Below are 18,368 nucleotides of genomic sequence, written 5' to 3' on the forward strand. Positions count from 1 at the left end.
AAGACCAAGCTTAAATATTTGCATTGTGTTAGAGTTTTTTGGAGGAGATGTCGGGTATGTTGAAACACTTACAAAGAAAAATAATGTCTACGTCCTAGACACGTAACCTGAAGGTTATTCAAACACCCAAGACATGGGCCAGTAAGGCCACAATTCACCTAAATCTAAAGCTAATTTAACACCTAAGTCAATGGTAATTATGACGGGTTCAAATAATCTCTGTACAACAGTGATCTAGAAAACGCGAGAACTGTCCGATTATTAGAGACTTTGAAAGTCAAAATACATTATTAATATCATTAGGGTCATGGAAAGCGCTAAACCCATATGGGTCATTCAGCGATGCACGGCAATATTGAAATAGTTGGAAGATAAGTGAATATCAACAAACTTCTTTGGGTACAAATCACTTCAAGCAGCATTAGAAATGAGTTCACTTTCTAAGTGGTAGTGGTTGGTTGTAAGACTTGCCAAGCATAGACCAGCAGGTATAATGTAGTGCTTCTCTTATGTTCTTAGTGGAAAATTAGGGAAGAAACAATGATGGTGATGGGAGAGAGATGGTGATGGTGGTGGTTGGGGGGAGGTGGTGATGGTGATGGTTGGGGGAGGTGGTGATGGTGATGGTTGGGGGAAGTGGTGATGGTGATGGTTGGGGGGGTGGTGATGGGGGTGGTTGGGGAGGTGGTGATGGGGGTGGTTGGGGGAAGTGGTGATGGGGGTGGTTGGGGGAGGTGGTGATGGGGGTGATTGAGGGAAGTGGTGATGGGGGTGGTTGGGGGAGGTGGTGATGGGGGTGGTTGGGGAGGTGGTGATGGTGGTGGTTGGGGGAGGTGGTGATGGTGATGGTTGGGGGAAGTGGTGATGGTGATGGTTGGGGGAAGTGGTGATGGTGATGGTTGGGGGGGGGGTGATGGGGGTGGTTGGGGGGGTGGTGATGGGGGTGGTTGGGGGAAGTGGTGATGGGGGTGGTTGGGGGAGGTGGTGATGGGGGTGGTTGGGGAGGTGGTGATGGTGGTGGTTGGGGGAGGTGGTGATGGCGATGGGTGGAGAGGGGGGAATAGTGATTACAGTGAAGGGAGTCAGGTGATGGGTGGCAGCGTGTACCTGCACCTCCCTCCTGCTACACACACCAAAGACGTGTTTTTCACTGGTATTAATTTCATTCATTCTCTGAACTCGTGTATAAGGAGCATCAAACTAACTGTTCTTTATATAGACTTTATTTCAGTAATATTTACTTAATGTCTTTTGAGTATTTACAAAATATCTTATAAACTATATTCACATTTTAAATATATATATAAATCTGTACAAATTTTATATTGGTAGAGTATAATACAAAGAATAAATACATATGTGTGGAGTTAGGAACATAGGGACTTGGACCCGACTCTCGTGTCACTGGAGGGCCCCTAGGCTTAACACTATATGGGCCCCCCACTCACTCCCACCCGGGGCCCACATACGTAATATCACTATATTTACATTGGTGTTCATTTTAAGAGATTGAACGCTGGGTGCTGGAGCGCCATATTCCAGGCAAACAACGGAAACTCTGCTGGTCTTAGGTTATAACATGGGAAGGCCTCGTCGCGTCGCCTTTCCTATGCACATTAGTGTCCATTGTGACGATTATTCTTCCCGGTGTCGCTTGTTGAACTGTTACTCCAGCACTGTGAACCCCGGTTCGTATCTACTCACTCGTTATCATATACCAAGCCCGTGCCCTGGTCCCCCTGAACCCTCACTCATATCTTTGGTCCGTGCTCTGGCTAGCAGCCTCCACCAGCCGCAAGTCTTTTGTGCGAGACCTTTCGTCTCTAACCTCGTCCACTACACTGTTTTATGGCACTGTTTAATACCCTGGTTATGTCTTTGCGTTATGCATCTGTTTCAGATACCGACGCTATCTTTGCGGCAGACTAGCTTCACTGTCCACCAGCCTGAGCAACACTAAGTGACCATTAGCCCCCAGCCCTCCTACGTCCTTTCCTTCTCCCTAGCTTCACTACGTATCAGCCTAAATGGATTTAGTGACCAACTAGCCCTACATTCCCTATATCATTTCCTTCCTTGCTTTACTGTCATCCATTCTGAACAGTGACTACATTAGCCAGTGCCTTACGTCTGTCACTCGTGCTGTTTGTGCCTCTTCGCGACTCTAAGTCTCTACTGGGACTTCGATGCAAGCACCCGTCTCGACCACTCACTTGCTTAAAAAGAGCCTCAACTTCGTATATAAATTTAAATAAATGATATATCACATTGCCGGGTGAACTAGCGAGGGCGTGACGCGAATACTTAGAGCCTGTTGGGATGGACAGCCTCACTGACTGATAACATCAATGCACAGGAGCGAAGAACCATTCCCTCACCGGCACCCGCAGCCCTCCACCACCATGTCCTGGTGGTTTTTGAGTACGAATCTCTCGTCGTCGTCCATATACAACATGGAGATGGGCGAGAGCTCTGTGGGGACGCAGCAAGCCTTAGGGACACGGTCAGGGTAGCGGGAGTTGACGAGCGTCTGCACCACGGCGTGGTTGGTGGCGTTTAGCCTATCAGGCAATGGGAAGGGACAATCTCCCTTGCAGAAGAAGGCATCGTAACCAGCTGGGGCAACAATCCAGTCGTCCCAGCCAACTTTCCTGAAGTCTACGTACAGGCGGTGTCTCCTACACACTTGTTTGCCTTTTTTATGTTTATTGACGCTGGAGCGTTTGTTTCTCACTTTAGCGTTGCCATCGCTGGCATGAATAACAAGCAGAGGTTGTTCCTTAGACCAACCATCATCTTCTGTTGATCTCCGGAGTCGCACATGAGAGGTGTCCAATGGTGAGCTTTTGGAGAAAGGCACCACTTCTACGAGCAGTCCGTGGTTGTTGTTGGGAGCAGCAATCCAGCGACGTACAGCGTCAGTTACGTCGAGGGCCTGAACTCCGTCTTGACGTGCATCCACAACATGGGTGTCCAGAAGTTTGAGGGCGGGTTCTGAGAACCGCGTGGCCCGGCGCAGGACATCATAGACCATGATGCGCTGCAGGAATGGTGCCTCCGACGCTGCCCACCGTCTGCCTCGACGATTCATTGACTGCTGAGTTAACGGCTGCGTCTCCTGGAGATCGGATGCCGCAGGGTGCCGCAAGTGCGTTAACCGCAGCTCGGCTGACTGCAGTATCTCCTCAATGGGCATGTGGGTCACATTGAAGCGGAACCGCATCTTGTGTGCAGGGTAGAAGTCGTCCGCCTTGCTCTCTGGAATTAGGATACATGTCACATCTCTAGCCTTGTTATTATTAGTGGTGGCCTGGGGTTCCAGGAACCAAGCTACACACACACACACAAACACAAGCACGCACACAGACAGACACACAGACAGACAGACACACACACACGCGCACACACACACACGCACACACACACACACCCACACACACAGACACAGGCACAGACACAGACACAGACAGACAGACAGACACACACACACGCACACACATACACACACACACACACACACACACACAAGCACGCACACGAACATATTCCAGCTGCATATGTAACCATTACTGAAGGTCATTAATTCTTCGTGTGACATTAAATGTATGCTCGCAGTGCCGTTTTGGGCAGTAGCTTACCTTTATGGATGAAGCTCCTGACGGTGTTGGGTGAGTCAGTGTGAATCTCGGGGTGTTGCTCCCCGGGCGCCCCCAGCTGCGCCTGCTGCAGCTTGTACAGCTCCAGCATGTAGGGCGGCACCACCACGTTTCTCTTGTTGCGCGGTCGCCGCTCTAGCCCAAACATGGAGAGGAGGGATCGTTCTAGCTGGCGCACTGTGTCTGTGTTTCCTGTAACACCAGCAGTTTGACTCACGTCTCCGCTGTACCCTGTCGCTGCTGCCCACACCAGCACCACCACCACCCGCCAACAACACGAGACCATCATGATACCAGCCTGGAAAATGAAAATGTTACATAATTACTTATGACATCGTTATATTATCATTATTATGAAGTATACGGAATTAGAGGAACTGGAATTACAGAATTAGTCAAACATTAGTAATTACAGAATTACTAATGTTTTATAAATTAATTACAGACGAAAGGAAACTGTATTGAATGGCGCTATGATACTTCAGTTCATGTGTACGATTGTGTGTGTATGTGTGTGTGTGTACGTGTGTGTGTACGTGTGTGTGTACGTGTGTTTGTGTGTGTGTGTGTTTGTGTGTACGTATGTGTGTGTGTGTACGTGTGTGTGTACGTGTGTGTGTACGTGTGTGTGTGTGTGTTTGTGTGTACGTATATGTGTGTGTGTACGTGTGTGTGTACGTGTGTGTGTACGTGTGTTTGTGTGTGTGTGTTTGTATGTGTGTACGTGTGTGTCTACGTGTGTGTGTGTACGTGTGTGTGTGTGTGTGTACGTATGTGTGTGTGTGTACGTGTGTGTGTACGTGTGTGTGTACGTGTGTGTGTGTGTGTGTGTGTGTGTGTGTGTGTGTGTGTGTTTGTGTGTACGTATGTGTGTGTGTGTACGTGTGTGTGTACGTGTGTGTGTGTACGTGTGTGTGTGTGTGTGTGTGTGTGTGTGTGTGTGTGTTTGTGTGTACGTATGTGTGTGTGTGTACGTGTGTGTACGTGTGTGTGTACGTGTGTTTGTGTGTGTGTGTGTGTGTGTGTTTGTGTGTGTGTACGTGTGTGTGTGTGTGTGTACGTGTGTGTGTGTGTACGTGTGTGTGTACGTGTGTGTGTGTGTGTGTTTGTGTGTGTGTGTGTGTGTACTTGTGTGTGTGTACGTGTGTGTGTGTGTGTGTGTGTGTGTGTGTGTGTGTGTGTGTGTGTACGTGTGTGTGTGTGTACTTGTGTGTGTGTGTGTGTGTACGTGTGTGTGTGTGTACTTGTGTGTGTGTGTGCCTCCCATCAACACACTTAGCCTAAGAAATTAAAATTACATGCTGAGTCTTACAGATGGGAACCATACCCTTTCTTCCTGCCCAATACACATGGTTTCTCCGCAGAGTTGACCTTCCGTAGTTTCACGAGAAGCAACACTGCAGGTTAATTGTAGATTAAGAGAAGGGACCAGGAGCTAACGTTCGACTCCAAGGACACACATGGTTTTTAAGTATATGGATGCACAGACATTAATATACATACATTATATATATATATATATATATATATATATATATATATATATATATATATATATATATATATATATATATATATATTATACTGCATTATAACTTCGATATATCTTTAATGAGTTCCGAGAGTTTTTCTACTTCCGGAGCCCGGTCATGGGCCAGGCTCGTCTGGTGTTGGCATAAATTTCAAGATGAAACTATCTTATATCGCCACTTTTTAACAAGATATAAAACTGTTGGAATTATTGTTATTGTATTTATGTAAAACGCTAAACCCGTGTAGGTGACTCCGAGGCAGGAGAACCACTGTGTTGGTTTATAATACCGAGAAGTTAATGAATAAGACACAAGTACAACACTTGCGTATCTTTGTTGACGAATTACAAGTGTATCAGGTGTTGTCAGTCGAGTACAGGCGACCATAACACTGGAGATGGTAGAAATAATATTGAGTTGATAAGTCCTCAGTCTTGATAGAAGGTGGTCAGTCCCTTAGCCTGAGGGACTGACCATCTAACAAAGCTGAGGGACTGATCACCTCAGTCTTGCACCTGCAGTGTTATACTGGCCTGTGTTCCACCGAGGAAGCCTATAGCTCACGCTAATTCATTACGGTAATAAAAAATACTCCAGTCATGTCCATTTATCTGACTCATGAACCTGTTAACAGCAAAACAGATAAATTACAAACCTGGCGTTCGATTTAATAAAAAGAAGCAAAATTTAAATTGAATTGCAACTAAACTCTGACTTTATATTTTAGGGTAAACGGAAGAGTTGATGCTGTTATAAATATCTAAATTATATATCTGTGAGGCTGTAAACCCGAATGTGTCATTCAGCTCACGGAGTGGTAGAGGCTCGATCCTGAGTTCCAATAATGGTGAGATGGACGCGTTACCCCTGCGGCGGCCAACTCAGCAGTTAGGTAAAACTCTCGTAAATACGCACAGGAGAGGGAGTACTTTAACAAGAAGCCAGAGAAGAGGCTTAACTATTATAAAAATCTACTGAAAACGTTACATATATAATCTGGTAATGAAGTCTGCGACAGACACAACGGGGCTGATTAAAAAACAACAACAACTAATACAAACACTTGAGGCCATTTATTGGAAGACTGCGGTAGGCCTACTGGCCCATACTAGGCTGGTATGGGTGATCACGGGTCCAAGACTGAAAAGTTTACAAAACTACATTCATACTGATATAAATGGTTCAGAGAACCGTCAGGCAGACAACTAAAACACTCATTCAACACTTGGGAACGTGTACTGAACTGATAAACTAACTGTTGGGCGAAACATTTCCACAAGTGTTGTAAAACTATTTCATAATATTTATAAAGAAAACGAACTTTAAACCCGTGTGTGCCATACAGCAGTCTTGCCAGCATGTCACACCTTGACGGACTAACCATTTCCTATCAAGGTTGACGGTTTGATCACATCAAGACTTCTACTGCATCCAGTGTTCTGCTGTATTATCACGAAGGAACTTGTTGTGCAGGTGATGAGTTACGACACTCAAGGTACCCAAGTACTGTACATATGTCTTAGTCAAAAACTTGCCGGTAGTGGATACTATTAATAAAATAATAAATAAGTATTTAGGGAAGCAATTCTATACTGGTGGAATAGCTGATGAATGGAATGAGTTGAGGAAGGAGGTTGTGTGCGCAGCTTCACTCGTTGAGTACCAACTCGTTGGTATTGTATACCATTATCATATTTGTGCGCGATAAGCTTCGGAATATTATGAAAAATATATGGAGACAGCAAATATTTGCTGCAGCAAATGGGCACACCAACACACGGAACCAGGAGCTAGAATTCGACCCATCTCCCTCTCCGCAATCATAAGTGATTACACACGTACGCACACACAACAGTAGGCACGATAGGACCCAGTAGCTGGAAATCAGAGGCCATTTTTTTTTGGGGGGGGGGCATGAAGAGGGGCCAGGAAGCAAGACTCGATCCCGCGAACACAGACAGACAGACAGACAGACAGACACACACACACACACACACACACACACACACACACACACACACACACACACACACACACACACACATATACACACGCACACACACAGAGGGGGCCAGGAGCTTGGGCTCGACCCCTGCAACCTCAACTAGGTGAGTACACACACACACACGCACACACACACACACACACACACACACACACACACACACAGCTATGAATCGACCCCTGTAACCACAATTAGGTGAGTATAACTCCTCCCGAGACCAGGAGTGTTAAATGAACATAAGAACATTGTTGAATGATGCATCACACGCACTCTGATTACAGAGACAGACACACAAACGCATACACACAGATATATACACATTCATTCGCACACACATACACAGCCAACAAAAGACACTTGGTTGACCTCTGGATGTCTCAGACTGAGTAAGGTGCAACACTCATCTACGCCTTGCGTAGTGGAGGACCTATAACCCAACCCTCCCCCCACCCCCACCCGACCGTCACCCGACCCACACCCGACCTACACCAACCACGATCCGCGGGTCTACGAGCGGTGATCAATCTTTACGAGCATTGATTAACGTCTGCGAGTATTAATTAATGTTTAGGTGAGTATGTTCAACGTCTTAGAGAGTTAATCAACGTCTGAGAGCATCGATTAAGGTCTGCTAATCAGTTATATTTGCAAAGCAATAAAATCACTTGATTATTCAACGCATTAAATTATATTATATAAGAAAAATTATATAAGAAATTTACACTATCAGTATCAACTTGCTATTGTTGTGGCCAGTTCACTCTCGTATTGCAAATATTTTTCAGCAGTCCGCAATCCATGTCTATAAAACACTCAATGGCATTGGCCAGGAGCGTCACCAAATTAGACGAAAGGGGAAATATCCCTACTGTTTGCGTTGAGATGCTGGGTTTACAGTCATGCAAGCACCGTGTGGAAAGAGTGGCATCTCTCCCAGGAGAGACGTCCTCAACTTCCCCTAGGCACAACCCTCAGTAACCCACGACTCATAAAATCGTAATAACATGATTGTAAAAAGCAAGTCACGGAACGGGTGGGACTTGAACCCATGGCAAGCGAGTCCTAAAAATTACAGACCAGTGTGTTAATCACTGCGTTAAGGTGAGCCAGTGTCAGGAGAGGGGAGATTTACGTCTGCAAGCGTCTAATCTTTATTGCACAAGCATCAACACACACACACTCACACACACACACACACGCACACACACACACACACACGCACACACACACATACACACATACACACACACACACACACACACATGGCCCTACCCTCGAATGCCTGCGATGTAGTTTACCGTCAGACTATTTTACAACGTATCATTACACCGGTGTAATTGTCAAAAAAAAAAAAAATGAGTTCGTTGGCCAAATTCATATATTGATATTCACTCATAACATAGTTTTTGCAGCAGCTGGAATGAGAGAGCAATTCGCCAGTCTTATGAAGCAGACATCGACCTTATGGTCACCATCCTGTAATATTATTTTTACAATTGACCAGCAGAGAACTTTCTTTTAACACTAAATTACTGAAACTATTAACATGGACGGTTGATTAAAAAAAAAGAACATTGTAATCCACTGTTAAATTATCTAAGACACTGAGTTCACAGCTGAATTAATTAAGCAACTTTCACATTCACTGCTGTAACCATGATAACGCTGGCATCCGACCAGCAACACACTGCCATACGCAGAGGTAACACCAGGCTACTTTTTCCAGTGAAACACGCACCTGTTTGTTGAGGAAGAGATGTTGAGGGCTGTGGTTGAGAGGAGCGCTACACACGAGGTAGTAGTTGACAGGAGCGCTGTACACTGGGTCGTACTTGACAGGAGTGCTATACACAGGGTCGTAGTTGAGAGGAGTGCTATACACAGGGTCGTGGTTGACAAGTGTGCAACACACTGGTATATCCCACACGAGATGACGGAACAAGTGCTGAAGACTCAGCCTCGGGAAAGAAGTGGGTGTCGGTCCACGTGCGCCGCGATCCGGGTTCACAACGGTCCGGATGCGTGATGGATAGCGTCTGGCTGACTACTGGCTAACCAGCGAATAAATAGAACCCATGGTGCTTCTCGTGCCCCGCCCACACCCACCCACCCACCCAACCTCCCTACCTCACTTGTCCGCTTACCCCACCTCCCCCAATCTCCCCACAGCCTGCAAGTAGTGAGGCCAGGTGACCCAGCATCTCCTTCCTGACCTGCACGTGTGACCCGGCCGCTGCAGGTGTCGTGAACCAGCCTCCACCGCGCTATTGTTCTCCTTCTTGACCCAAGGGGAGTCCTTCTCACGCCTATTATCCCTCGCCACTTCTCTATTGTTGTAGGTGACAAAAACCGCAGCTGCTCCCAGCTTAGTGATCATTAGTGGCGAGTGGTACAAGTGGCAAGGAGCAGGTAATTGAGGCAGCCTCTCTGAGTCGGGTATCTTTTGATGATGATGTGTGTGTGTGTGTGTGTGTGTGTGTGTGTGTGTGTGTGTGTGTGTGTGTGTGTGTGTGTGCGTGTGCGTACATTTCAAACATACACACACACAGAGGGGCGGGCCCAGGAGCTATGTATCGACCCCTGCAACCACAAATAGATGAGTATACTATAATCAGCATGAATTCAGAGATCTTAAATCTTGTCTTACCGACTTTTCGGAATTCCATGACACAATAACGGAAGTGAGAGAGAGAGAGAGAGAGAGAGAGAGAGAGAGAGAGAGAGAGAGAGAGAGAGAGAGAGAGAGAGAGAGAGAGAGAGAGATAACTGCAAGACGGCATATGGCACTGTACGCAACATAAGACTAGGGGCAAAAAAGAAAATACTGAGGAACAAGCAGTAATAACAGTACGGTGGAAGGAAGGAGTGATTACCGGGGAAGAGATACCAGAATGGTGAAGAGTAACTAGCGGGATACCACAAGCACTGGTATTATGACCAGTATTGCTACTGTTTTATAAGAACAAAGTACCAGATGGAATTAAGTCAGATGTATCTCTGTTCGCTGATGATGTAAATCTAATAACAATACAAACAAGTGATGTAGGTAAATAGTTCAGAGAACCGACAAGTTGATAAATTAGACACATGTGCAAAGTGGAAAAGTTTCACCATACAATGGCTTCATCAGTCCAATATAAAGGAGAATGGTAAAAATCAGGAGTTTGAGGTAATCAGTCCATCGATGGAATGATTACATCTACTCCAGGCTGAGGGACTGATTACGTCAAATTCCTTCTGATATTCACTGTCCTCCTTTGTACTGGACTGATGAACCTAGTGTGCGGTGAAACGTTTCCACAATAAAGATACCCAAGTGTTGCATACTTGTCTAATTTACCAACTAGCAGATGAAAACAGGAAAAGGCTTCAAACCGACCTGGACAAACTGCAGGGATGGTCAGACAAGTGGTTGCTTGAATTCAACCTCAGTAGACATGAAGGCTGTTTAACACTCGCGTAAGTTTCCCTGTCTCCTAGCTCACACCTCAACAACACAATTGTCATCAAAGATTTGTTAAGTTATACCATGAATTAAGGAAAGATCCTGGAATTCACCTTACGAAAGCAGACAAAGCAAATGCGATAGTAATTATGGACAAGGTAGATTACAGACGAAATATAACATTAGAAAACAGGGGAACTGATGTGCCCCTTAAGAGACGAGAGAGAGGTACTAGAGGGTAAACTGGAAGCTAAACACAGAGTAGAACCATAGGGATGTCAGGAAGTATTTGTTCAGTTACAGGGTGGTTGAGAAGTGGAATGATGTTGATGAGGAAAAGGTGGAAGGAGACTCCATACATAATTTTACAGAGAAGATACGAGAAGGCTCATATGGCTAAGAGGGAGTGAATTTGGCAAGTCGCAAGTTGAGAGGTTGGGCCAGGAGCTAGGAATCGACCCCTGCACCCATACATAAGTGAGAACACAGACAGATAAACAGACACAGATATAGACACACATACACACACATACACACACATACACATACATACACACACACACATTCACACACACACACACACACACACACACACACACACACACACACGCACATACACACATACACACACACACATACACACACACACTGAGAACAGAGGGGGACACCAGCAAGGAATATACCAACAAGTGTTGGATGACATACATACAAATGAGGAGGAGGTGAAGAAGCTGCTAAGGGACATCGATACCTCAAAGGCAATGGGACCGTACAACATCTCCCCGTGGGTCCTTAGAAAGGGAGCGGATATGCTGTGTGTGCCACTTACCACAATCTTCAACACATCCCTGGAAACTGGGCAACTACCTGAGGTATGGAAGACTGCAAATGTTGCTCCCATTTTTAAAAAAGGAGACAGAAAAGAGGCACTAAACTATAGACCTGTGTCATTGACGTGTATAGTATGCAAAGTTATGGAGAAGATTATCAGGAGGAGAGTGGTGGAGCACCTGGAACGGAACAAGAGTATAAACGCCAACCAGCACGGATTCTTGGAAGGCAAATCCTGTGTCACAAACCTTCTGGAGTTTTATGATAAAGTAACAGAAGTAAGACACGAGAGAGAGGGGTGGGTTGATTGCATATTCTTGGACTGCAAGAAGGCCTTTGACACAGTTCCTCACAAGAGATTAGTGCAGAAGCTAGAGGATCAGGCGCATATAACAGGAAGCGCAATGCAATGGATCAGAGAATACCTGACAGGGAGGCAACGAGTCATGGTACGTGATGAGGTATCACAGTGGGCACCTGTGACGAGTGGGGTCCCACAGGAGTCGGTCCTTGGACCAGTGCTATTTTTTGATATATGTGAACGACATGATGGAAGGGATAGACTTAGAAGTGTCCCTGTTCGCAGATGATATGAAGTTAATGAGGAGAATTAAATCAGATGAGGATCAGGCAGGACTTCAAAGAGACCTGGACAGACTGGACACCTGGTCCAGCAACTGGCTTCTCGAATTTAACCCCGCCAAATGCAAAGTCATGAAGATTGGGGAAGGGCGCAGAAGACCGCAGACGGAGTATAGGCTAGGTGACCAAAGACTGCAAACCTCGCTCAAGGGGAAAGATCTTGGGTTGAGTATAACACCGAGCATGTCTCCGAAAGCACACATGAACCAGATAACTGCTGCAGCATATGGGCGCCTGGCAAATCTGAGAACAGCGTTCCGATACCTTAGTAAGGAATCGTTCAAGACACTGTACACCGTGTACGTCAGGCCCATACTGGAGTATGAAGCACCTGTTTGGAATCCGCACTTGATCAAGCATGTCAAGAAATTAGAGAAAATGCAAAGGTTTGCGACAAGGTTAGTTCCAGAACTAAGGGGAATGAATGTCTTATGAAGAAAGGTGAAGGGAAATCGGCCTGGCGACACTGGAGGACAGGAGGGTCAGGGGAGACATGATAACGACATATAAAATACTACGCGGAATAGACAAGGTGGACAAAGACAGGATGTTCCAGGGAGGGGACACAGAAACAAGAGGTCATAATTGGAAGTTGAAGACTCAGATGAGTCAAAGGGATGTTAGGAAGTATTTCTTCAGTCATAGAGTTGTCAGGCAGTGGAATAGCCTAGAAAGTGACGTAGTGGAGGCGGGAACCATACATAGTTGTAAGAGGAGGTTTGATAAAGCTCATGGAGCAGGAAGAGAGAGGACCCAGTAGCAACCAGTGAAGAGGCGGGGCCAGGAGCTAAGACTCGATCCCTGCAACCACAAACAGGTGACTACAATAGGCGAGTACACACACACACACACACACACACACACACACACACACACACACACACACACACACACACACACACACACACACACACACACACACACACACACACTAAATATTAACATACATGTCAGGTTCTTGCGGTAATTTACTCACCAATAAGAATATGAAAATATTCTTATCCATTGACACCTGAATATAAATTACTTTGTTAGATTTCATGACAATATGTTAAGGTGTCAAGTGGTAGTTATGTCAGTGTGATAGTGTCAAGTGGTAGTTATGTCAGTGTGATAGTGTCAAGTGGTAGTTCTGTCAGTGTGATAGTGTCAAGTGGTAGTTTTGTCAGTGTGATAGTGTCAAGTGGTAGTTCTATCAGTGTGATACTGTCTAGTGGTAGTTCTGTCAGTGTGATACTGTCTAGTGGTAGTTCTGTCAGTGTGATAGTGTCTAGTGGTAGTTCTGTCAGTGTGATACTGTCTAGTGGTAGTTCTGTCAGTGTGATACTGTCTAGTGGTAGTTCTGTCAGTGTGATAGTGTCTAGTGGTAGTTCTGTCAGTGTGATAGTGTCTAGTGGTAGTTCTGTCAGTGTGATACTGTCTAGTGGTAGTTCTGTCAGTGTGATAGTGTCTAGTGGTAGTTCTGTCAGTGTGATAGTGTCTAGTGGTAGTTCTGTCAGTGTGATACTGTCTAGTGGTAGTTCTGTCAGTGTGATACTGTCTAGTGGTAGTTCTGTCAGTGTGATACTGTCTAGTGGTAGTTCTGTCAGTGTGATAGTGTCAAGTGGTAGTTCTATCAGTGTGATACTGTCTAGTGGTAGTTCTGTCAGTGTGATACTGTCTAGTGGTAGTTCTGTCAGTGTGATAGTGTCTAGTGGTAGTTCTGTCAGTGTGATACTGTCTAGTGGTAGTTCTGTCAGTGTGATACTGTCTAGTGGTAGTTCTGTCAGTGTGATACTGTCTAGTGGTAGTTCTGTCAGTGTGATAGTGTCAAGTGGTAGTTCTGTCAGTGTGATAGTGTCTAGTGGTAGTTCTGTCAGTGTGATACTGTCTAGTGGTAGTTCTGTCAGTGTGATAGTGTCTAGTGGTAGTTCTGTCAGTGTGATACTGTCTAGTGGTAGTTCTGTCAGTGTGATACTGTCTAGTGGTAGTTCTGTCAGTGTGATAGTGTCAAGTGGTAGTTCTGTCAGTGTGATAGTGTCTAGTGGTAGTTCTGTCAGTGTGATACTGTCTAGTGGTAGTTCTGTCAGTGTGATAGTGTCAAGTGGTAGTTCTGTCAGTGTGATACTGTCTAGTGGTAGTTCTGTCAGTGTGATACTGTCTAGTGGTAGTTCTGTCAGTGTGATACTGTCTAGTGGTAGTTCTGTCAGTGTGATAGTGTCAAGTGGTAGTTCTGTCAGTGTGATACTGTCTAGTGGTAGTTCTGTCAGTGTGATAGTGTCAAGTGGTAGTTTTGTCAGTGTGATACTGTCTAGTGGTAGTTCTGTCAGTGTGATACTGTCTAGTGGTAGTTCTGTCAGTGTGATAGTGTCAAGTGGTAGTTCTGTCAGTGTGATACTGTCTAGTGGTAGTTCTGTCAGTGTGATAGTGTCAAGTGGTAGTTTTGTCAGTGTGATACTGTCTAGTGGTAGTTCTGTCAGTGTGATAGTTTCAAGTGGTAGTTCTGTCACATTATCAAGTGATAGTTCTGTCTCAGTGTCAGGTGGTGGTTCTGTCACAGTGTCAGGTGGTGGTTCTGTCACAGTGTCAGGTGGTGGTTCTGTCACAGTGTCAGGTAGTCCTATGTGTCAAGTGTCACTTATGACGACAACACAAGGAAAAGTTTCACTTAATTTAATAAATTTTCAAGAATTATATTATCAGGGAAGCGCTAAATCCCCATGGGTCAGACAATGTCCATCTTGCATGCAGACGGCTAATTTTGTATATATATATATATATATATATATATATATATATATATATATATATATATATATATATATATATATATATATATATATATATATATATATATATGTATAGATAGATAGACAGCTGAAAAGATAAATGCTCTCTTTGTATGCACCTAAATGCTATACATTTTTAAATCTGGTTTATCAGTTAAGTATTAGCAAGATGCTGGCCACAGTAGCAGAGGTGTTTATTAGTCGTGTTTACTAGCGTGTAATTCATGCGTCTTAGCTAGTTTATTGTTAAGACTGTTAGTTTAGAAGTTATTTTGTTGCTTAGATTGTTAGCTGCTTTGTTAGTTAATTTGATATATGGTTAGGTTTACACATGGGTTATTAAGATTTAAATTCAACAGTGTAATATGATCAGACAATGATTTAAACCCAAAAAAAAGAGATTAGAAGAAAGTCTGAGCGTATACACACTGAGAGACACACTTCTTTGTATATATACACAGATATGTACGCATCTCTGTGTATGTGTACAGAGATGGATTCTCCTCTCGGTATATACACATCTCTTTGAGAGACACACCTTTCAGTATATACACATCTCTCAGTATATACACACCTCTCTACATATACATACTCTGAGAGATACATATCTCTGTGTATGTACACAGAGATGGACACACCTCTGTGTTATACACCAGTAAGACTGTAACTGACATACAGGCAGGCGACTGTAACATTCACACAAGAAGGTAAGAGTGTAACAGAGAGACGAGCCACATCATTCTGTGGTTGTACCCAGAGAAGTTGACACTGTTGTGACCAGGACATTTCTGCTATACCGTGCTTCGGAGGGTATTTAGGAGTCCTTGTTTTAGCATCCTTGTTCGGTGGCGTTTTATTTTGTCCTGGTCACAACAGTATCAGTTTCCCTGGGTACAACCAAAGAATGATGTGGCTCGTCTCTCTGTTACACTCTTACCTTCCTGTGTGAATGTTACAGTCGCCTGCCACCGAAGAAGGGTGCTAAAACAAGGACTCCTAAATACCCTCCGAAGTACGGTATAGCAGGAAGCCTGAACGCTGGAAGTACCATCGGTACAGCTGGAAATACCACCACTATGAGGTAGCAAACAAAAAGTAAACCGAAGAAAATGACAATAAGGTCTCTACCGAGATTGTGTGTAATCAGCGCAACATTCACTGGTGCTGCTGCAAATTCTATCCGGACAGAAGAGGTCAGGAAAGAAAAGCCAAAGGCTCTATCCCTACTGTCTCTGGTTTTAATGCCGACGGATCCACCACTATGCTTTCCATCCAGGGGAAACAACTTGGTTGATTTGCGACTATGCTCTCTATCCAACTTGGTTGATCTACCAACATGATGTACTGAGATACCTGCAGAGGACTGGTACTTAGAGAGGAGGACTAGTAAACTACATGGTAACTCCAACACCAGTTATGACTTAATATTTCCACCTTAGCTTCCAACACCCCAACAATGGACACGTTAGCACTCTGCGCCCTACTCATTATCTCCTGCGCTCACAGGGAGTCGTGAATTTCCCCCACCACAAGTGACCTCGGGAAGGTGCTCCTCCATCACCACTTTTAATACCACAATCACGACCACTACTACCACCATTTCCATCATCAACATCAGCGCCATCGCCATTACCACCACCACCAACAGTGATGTCAGTGTGTTGCAAAACCTTTTGAAGAACAAACATACATCAGATCCAGTAACTTCCCCAGTTCCTAATGATATACAACACATACAGTAAATATACAACATATACAGTAAATCTGAGTGTTATAATTCATAAAGAACTACGTAATAAATTAACGTACTCTTTTCCATTGATTAATTTTCATTTTGTATTTAATAACCAGCGTAATACTGGAACGTTTCCAGAGACTCCATCCTCTTGTGACGTCAGATCCGTTGTTGTTAAGTTCATTTCCTCAAGTGTGTGAGTTGTAGTGTCTGATACATGGGCAGTACCTCACGACACATAGGAAGTATTTCACGATACATGGGTAATCCCACATGATACATGGGCACTATCTCACGATAAGTGAGTAGTATTGCATTATAAATTTCACCGTATAATGTCAGTAACACACACACACACACACACACATATATATATATATATATATATATATATATATATATATATATATATATATATATATATATATATATATATATATATATATATATATATATATATATATATATATATATATATATATATATATACATATATAAGAAATCAATATAATGTATGTATGTGTTATTGACATTATACGGTGAAATTTGTTAAGATATTTTAGCCCATCAACAAGGAGAAAAAATGCAATGGAGAACTGATATTGTAAAGTGGAGTTGTATTCTTCTGGAATGGAACCCAAGAGATGAGGCGGAGTGAGGTCCCACCTACTGGAACCTACAGTGTGTGGTCCCACCTACTGGAACCTACAGTGTGATCCTACCTACTGGAACCTACGGCGTGTGGTCCCACCTACTAGAACCTACAGTGTGGTCTCACCTACTGGAACCTACAGTGTGTGGTCCCACCTATTGGAGCCTACAGTGTGTGTTCCCACCTACTGGAACCTACAGTGTGTGGTCCTATCTACTGGAACCAACAGTGTGTGGTTCCACCTACTGGAACCTACAGTGTGTGGCCCCACCTACTGGAACCTACAGTGTGTGCTCCCACCTACTGGAGCCTAGAGTTTGTGGTCCTGCCTACTGGAACCTACAGTGTGCGGTCCCACCTACTGGAACCTACAGTGTGTGGTCCTACCTACTGGAACCTACAGTGTGTGGTTCCACCTACTGGAACCTACAGTGTGCGGTCCCACCTACTGGAACCTACAGTGTGTGGTCCCACCTACTGGAACCTACAGTGTGTGGTCCCACCTACTGGAACCTACAGTTTGTGTGATCCCACCTATTAGGACCTACAGTGTGTAGTCCCACCTACGGAAACCTATAGTGTGTGGTCGCACATACTGGAGCCTACAGTTTGTGGTCATACCTACTGGAACCTACAGTGTGTGGTCCCACCCACTGGAACCTACAGTGTGCGGTCCCACCTACTGGAACCTACAGTGTGGGGTCCCACCTACTGGAACCTACAGTGTGTGGTGACACCTACTGGAACCTACAGTTTGTGTGATCCCACCTACTAGAACCTACAGTGTGTGGTCCCACCTACTGGAGCCTAGAGTTTGTGGTCCTGTCTACTGGAACCTACATTGTGTGGTCCCACCTACTGGAACCTACAGTGTGTGGTCCTACCTACTGGAACCTACAGTGTGTGGTTCAACCTACTGGAACCTACAGTGTGCGGTCCCACCTACTGGAACCTACAGTGCGTGGTCCCACCTACTGGAACCTACAGTGTGTGGTCCCACCAACCGGAACCTACAGTGTGTGCTCCCACCTACTGGAACCTACAGTGTGTGTGGTCCCACCTACTGGAACCTACAGTGTGTTTTCCCACCTACTGGAACTTA

The 18,368-nt window shown here is 44.7% G+C and overlaps 1 protein-coding gene across 2 annotated transcripts in view; it reads right to left on the minus strand.

Annotated features, from left to right (window-relative positions):
• Positions 1-1,207: 1,207 nt before the first annotated feature.
• Positions 1,208-18,368, minus strand: part of LOC128696341 (bone morphogenetic protein 2) — an 83,871-nt gene continuing 66,710 nt past the window's right edge. The window contains exons 1-3 of one of the 2 annotated variants that reach the window (XM_053787563.2): positions 8,932-9,236; positions 3,639-3,954; positions 1,208-3,258 (exon numbers count right to left, since the gene is read on the minus strand). In XM_053787563.2, the coding sequence (XP_053643538.1) occupies positions 2,375-3,258; positions 3,639-3,945 (1,191 nt within the window). In that variant the 5' untranslated portion in view covers positions 3,946-3,954; positions 8,932-9,236 and the 3' untranslated portion in view covers positions 1,208-2,374. Of the gene's footprint in view, positions 3,259-3,638; positions 3,955-8,931; positions 9,237-18,368 lie in introns of those variants that run through there. The other variant, XM_053787562.2, reaches the window with a different exon arrangement.

The sequence above is a fragment of the Cherax quadricarinatus genome, chromosome 39 (genome assembly GCF_038502225.1).
Source record: "Cherax quadricarinatus isolate ZL_2023a chromosome 39, ASM3850222v1, whole genome shotgun sequence".
NCBI classification, from domain to species: domain Eukaryota; kingdom Metazoa; phylum Arthropoda; class Malacostraca; order Decapoda; family Parastacidae; genus Cherax; species Cherax quadricarinatus.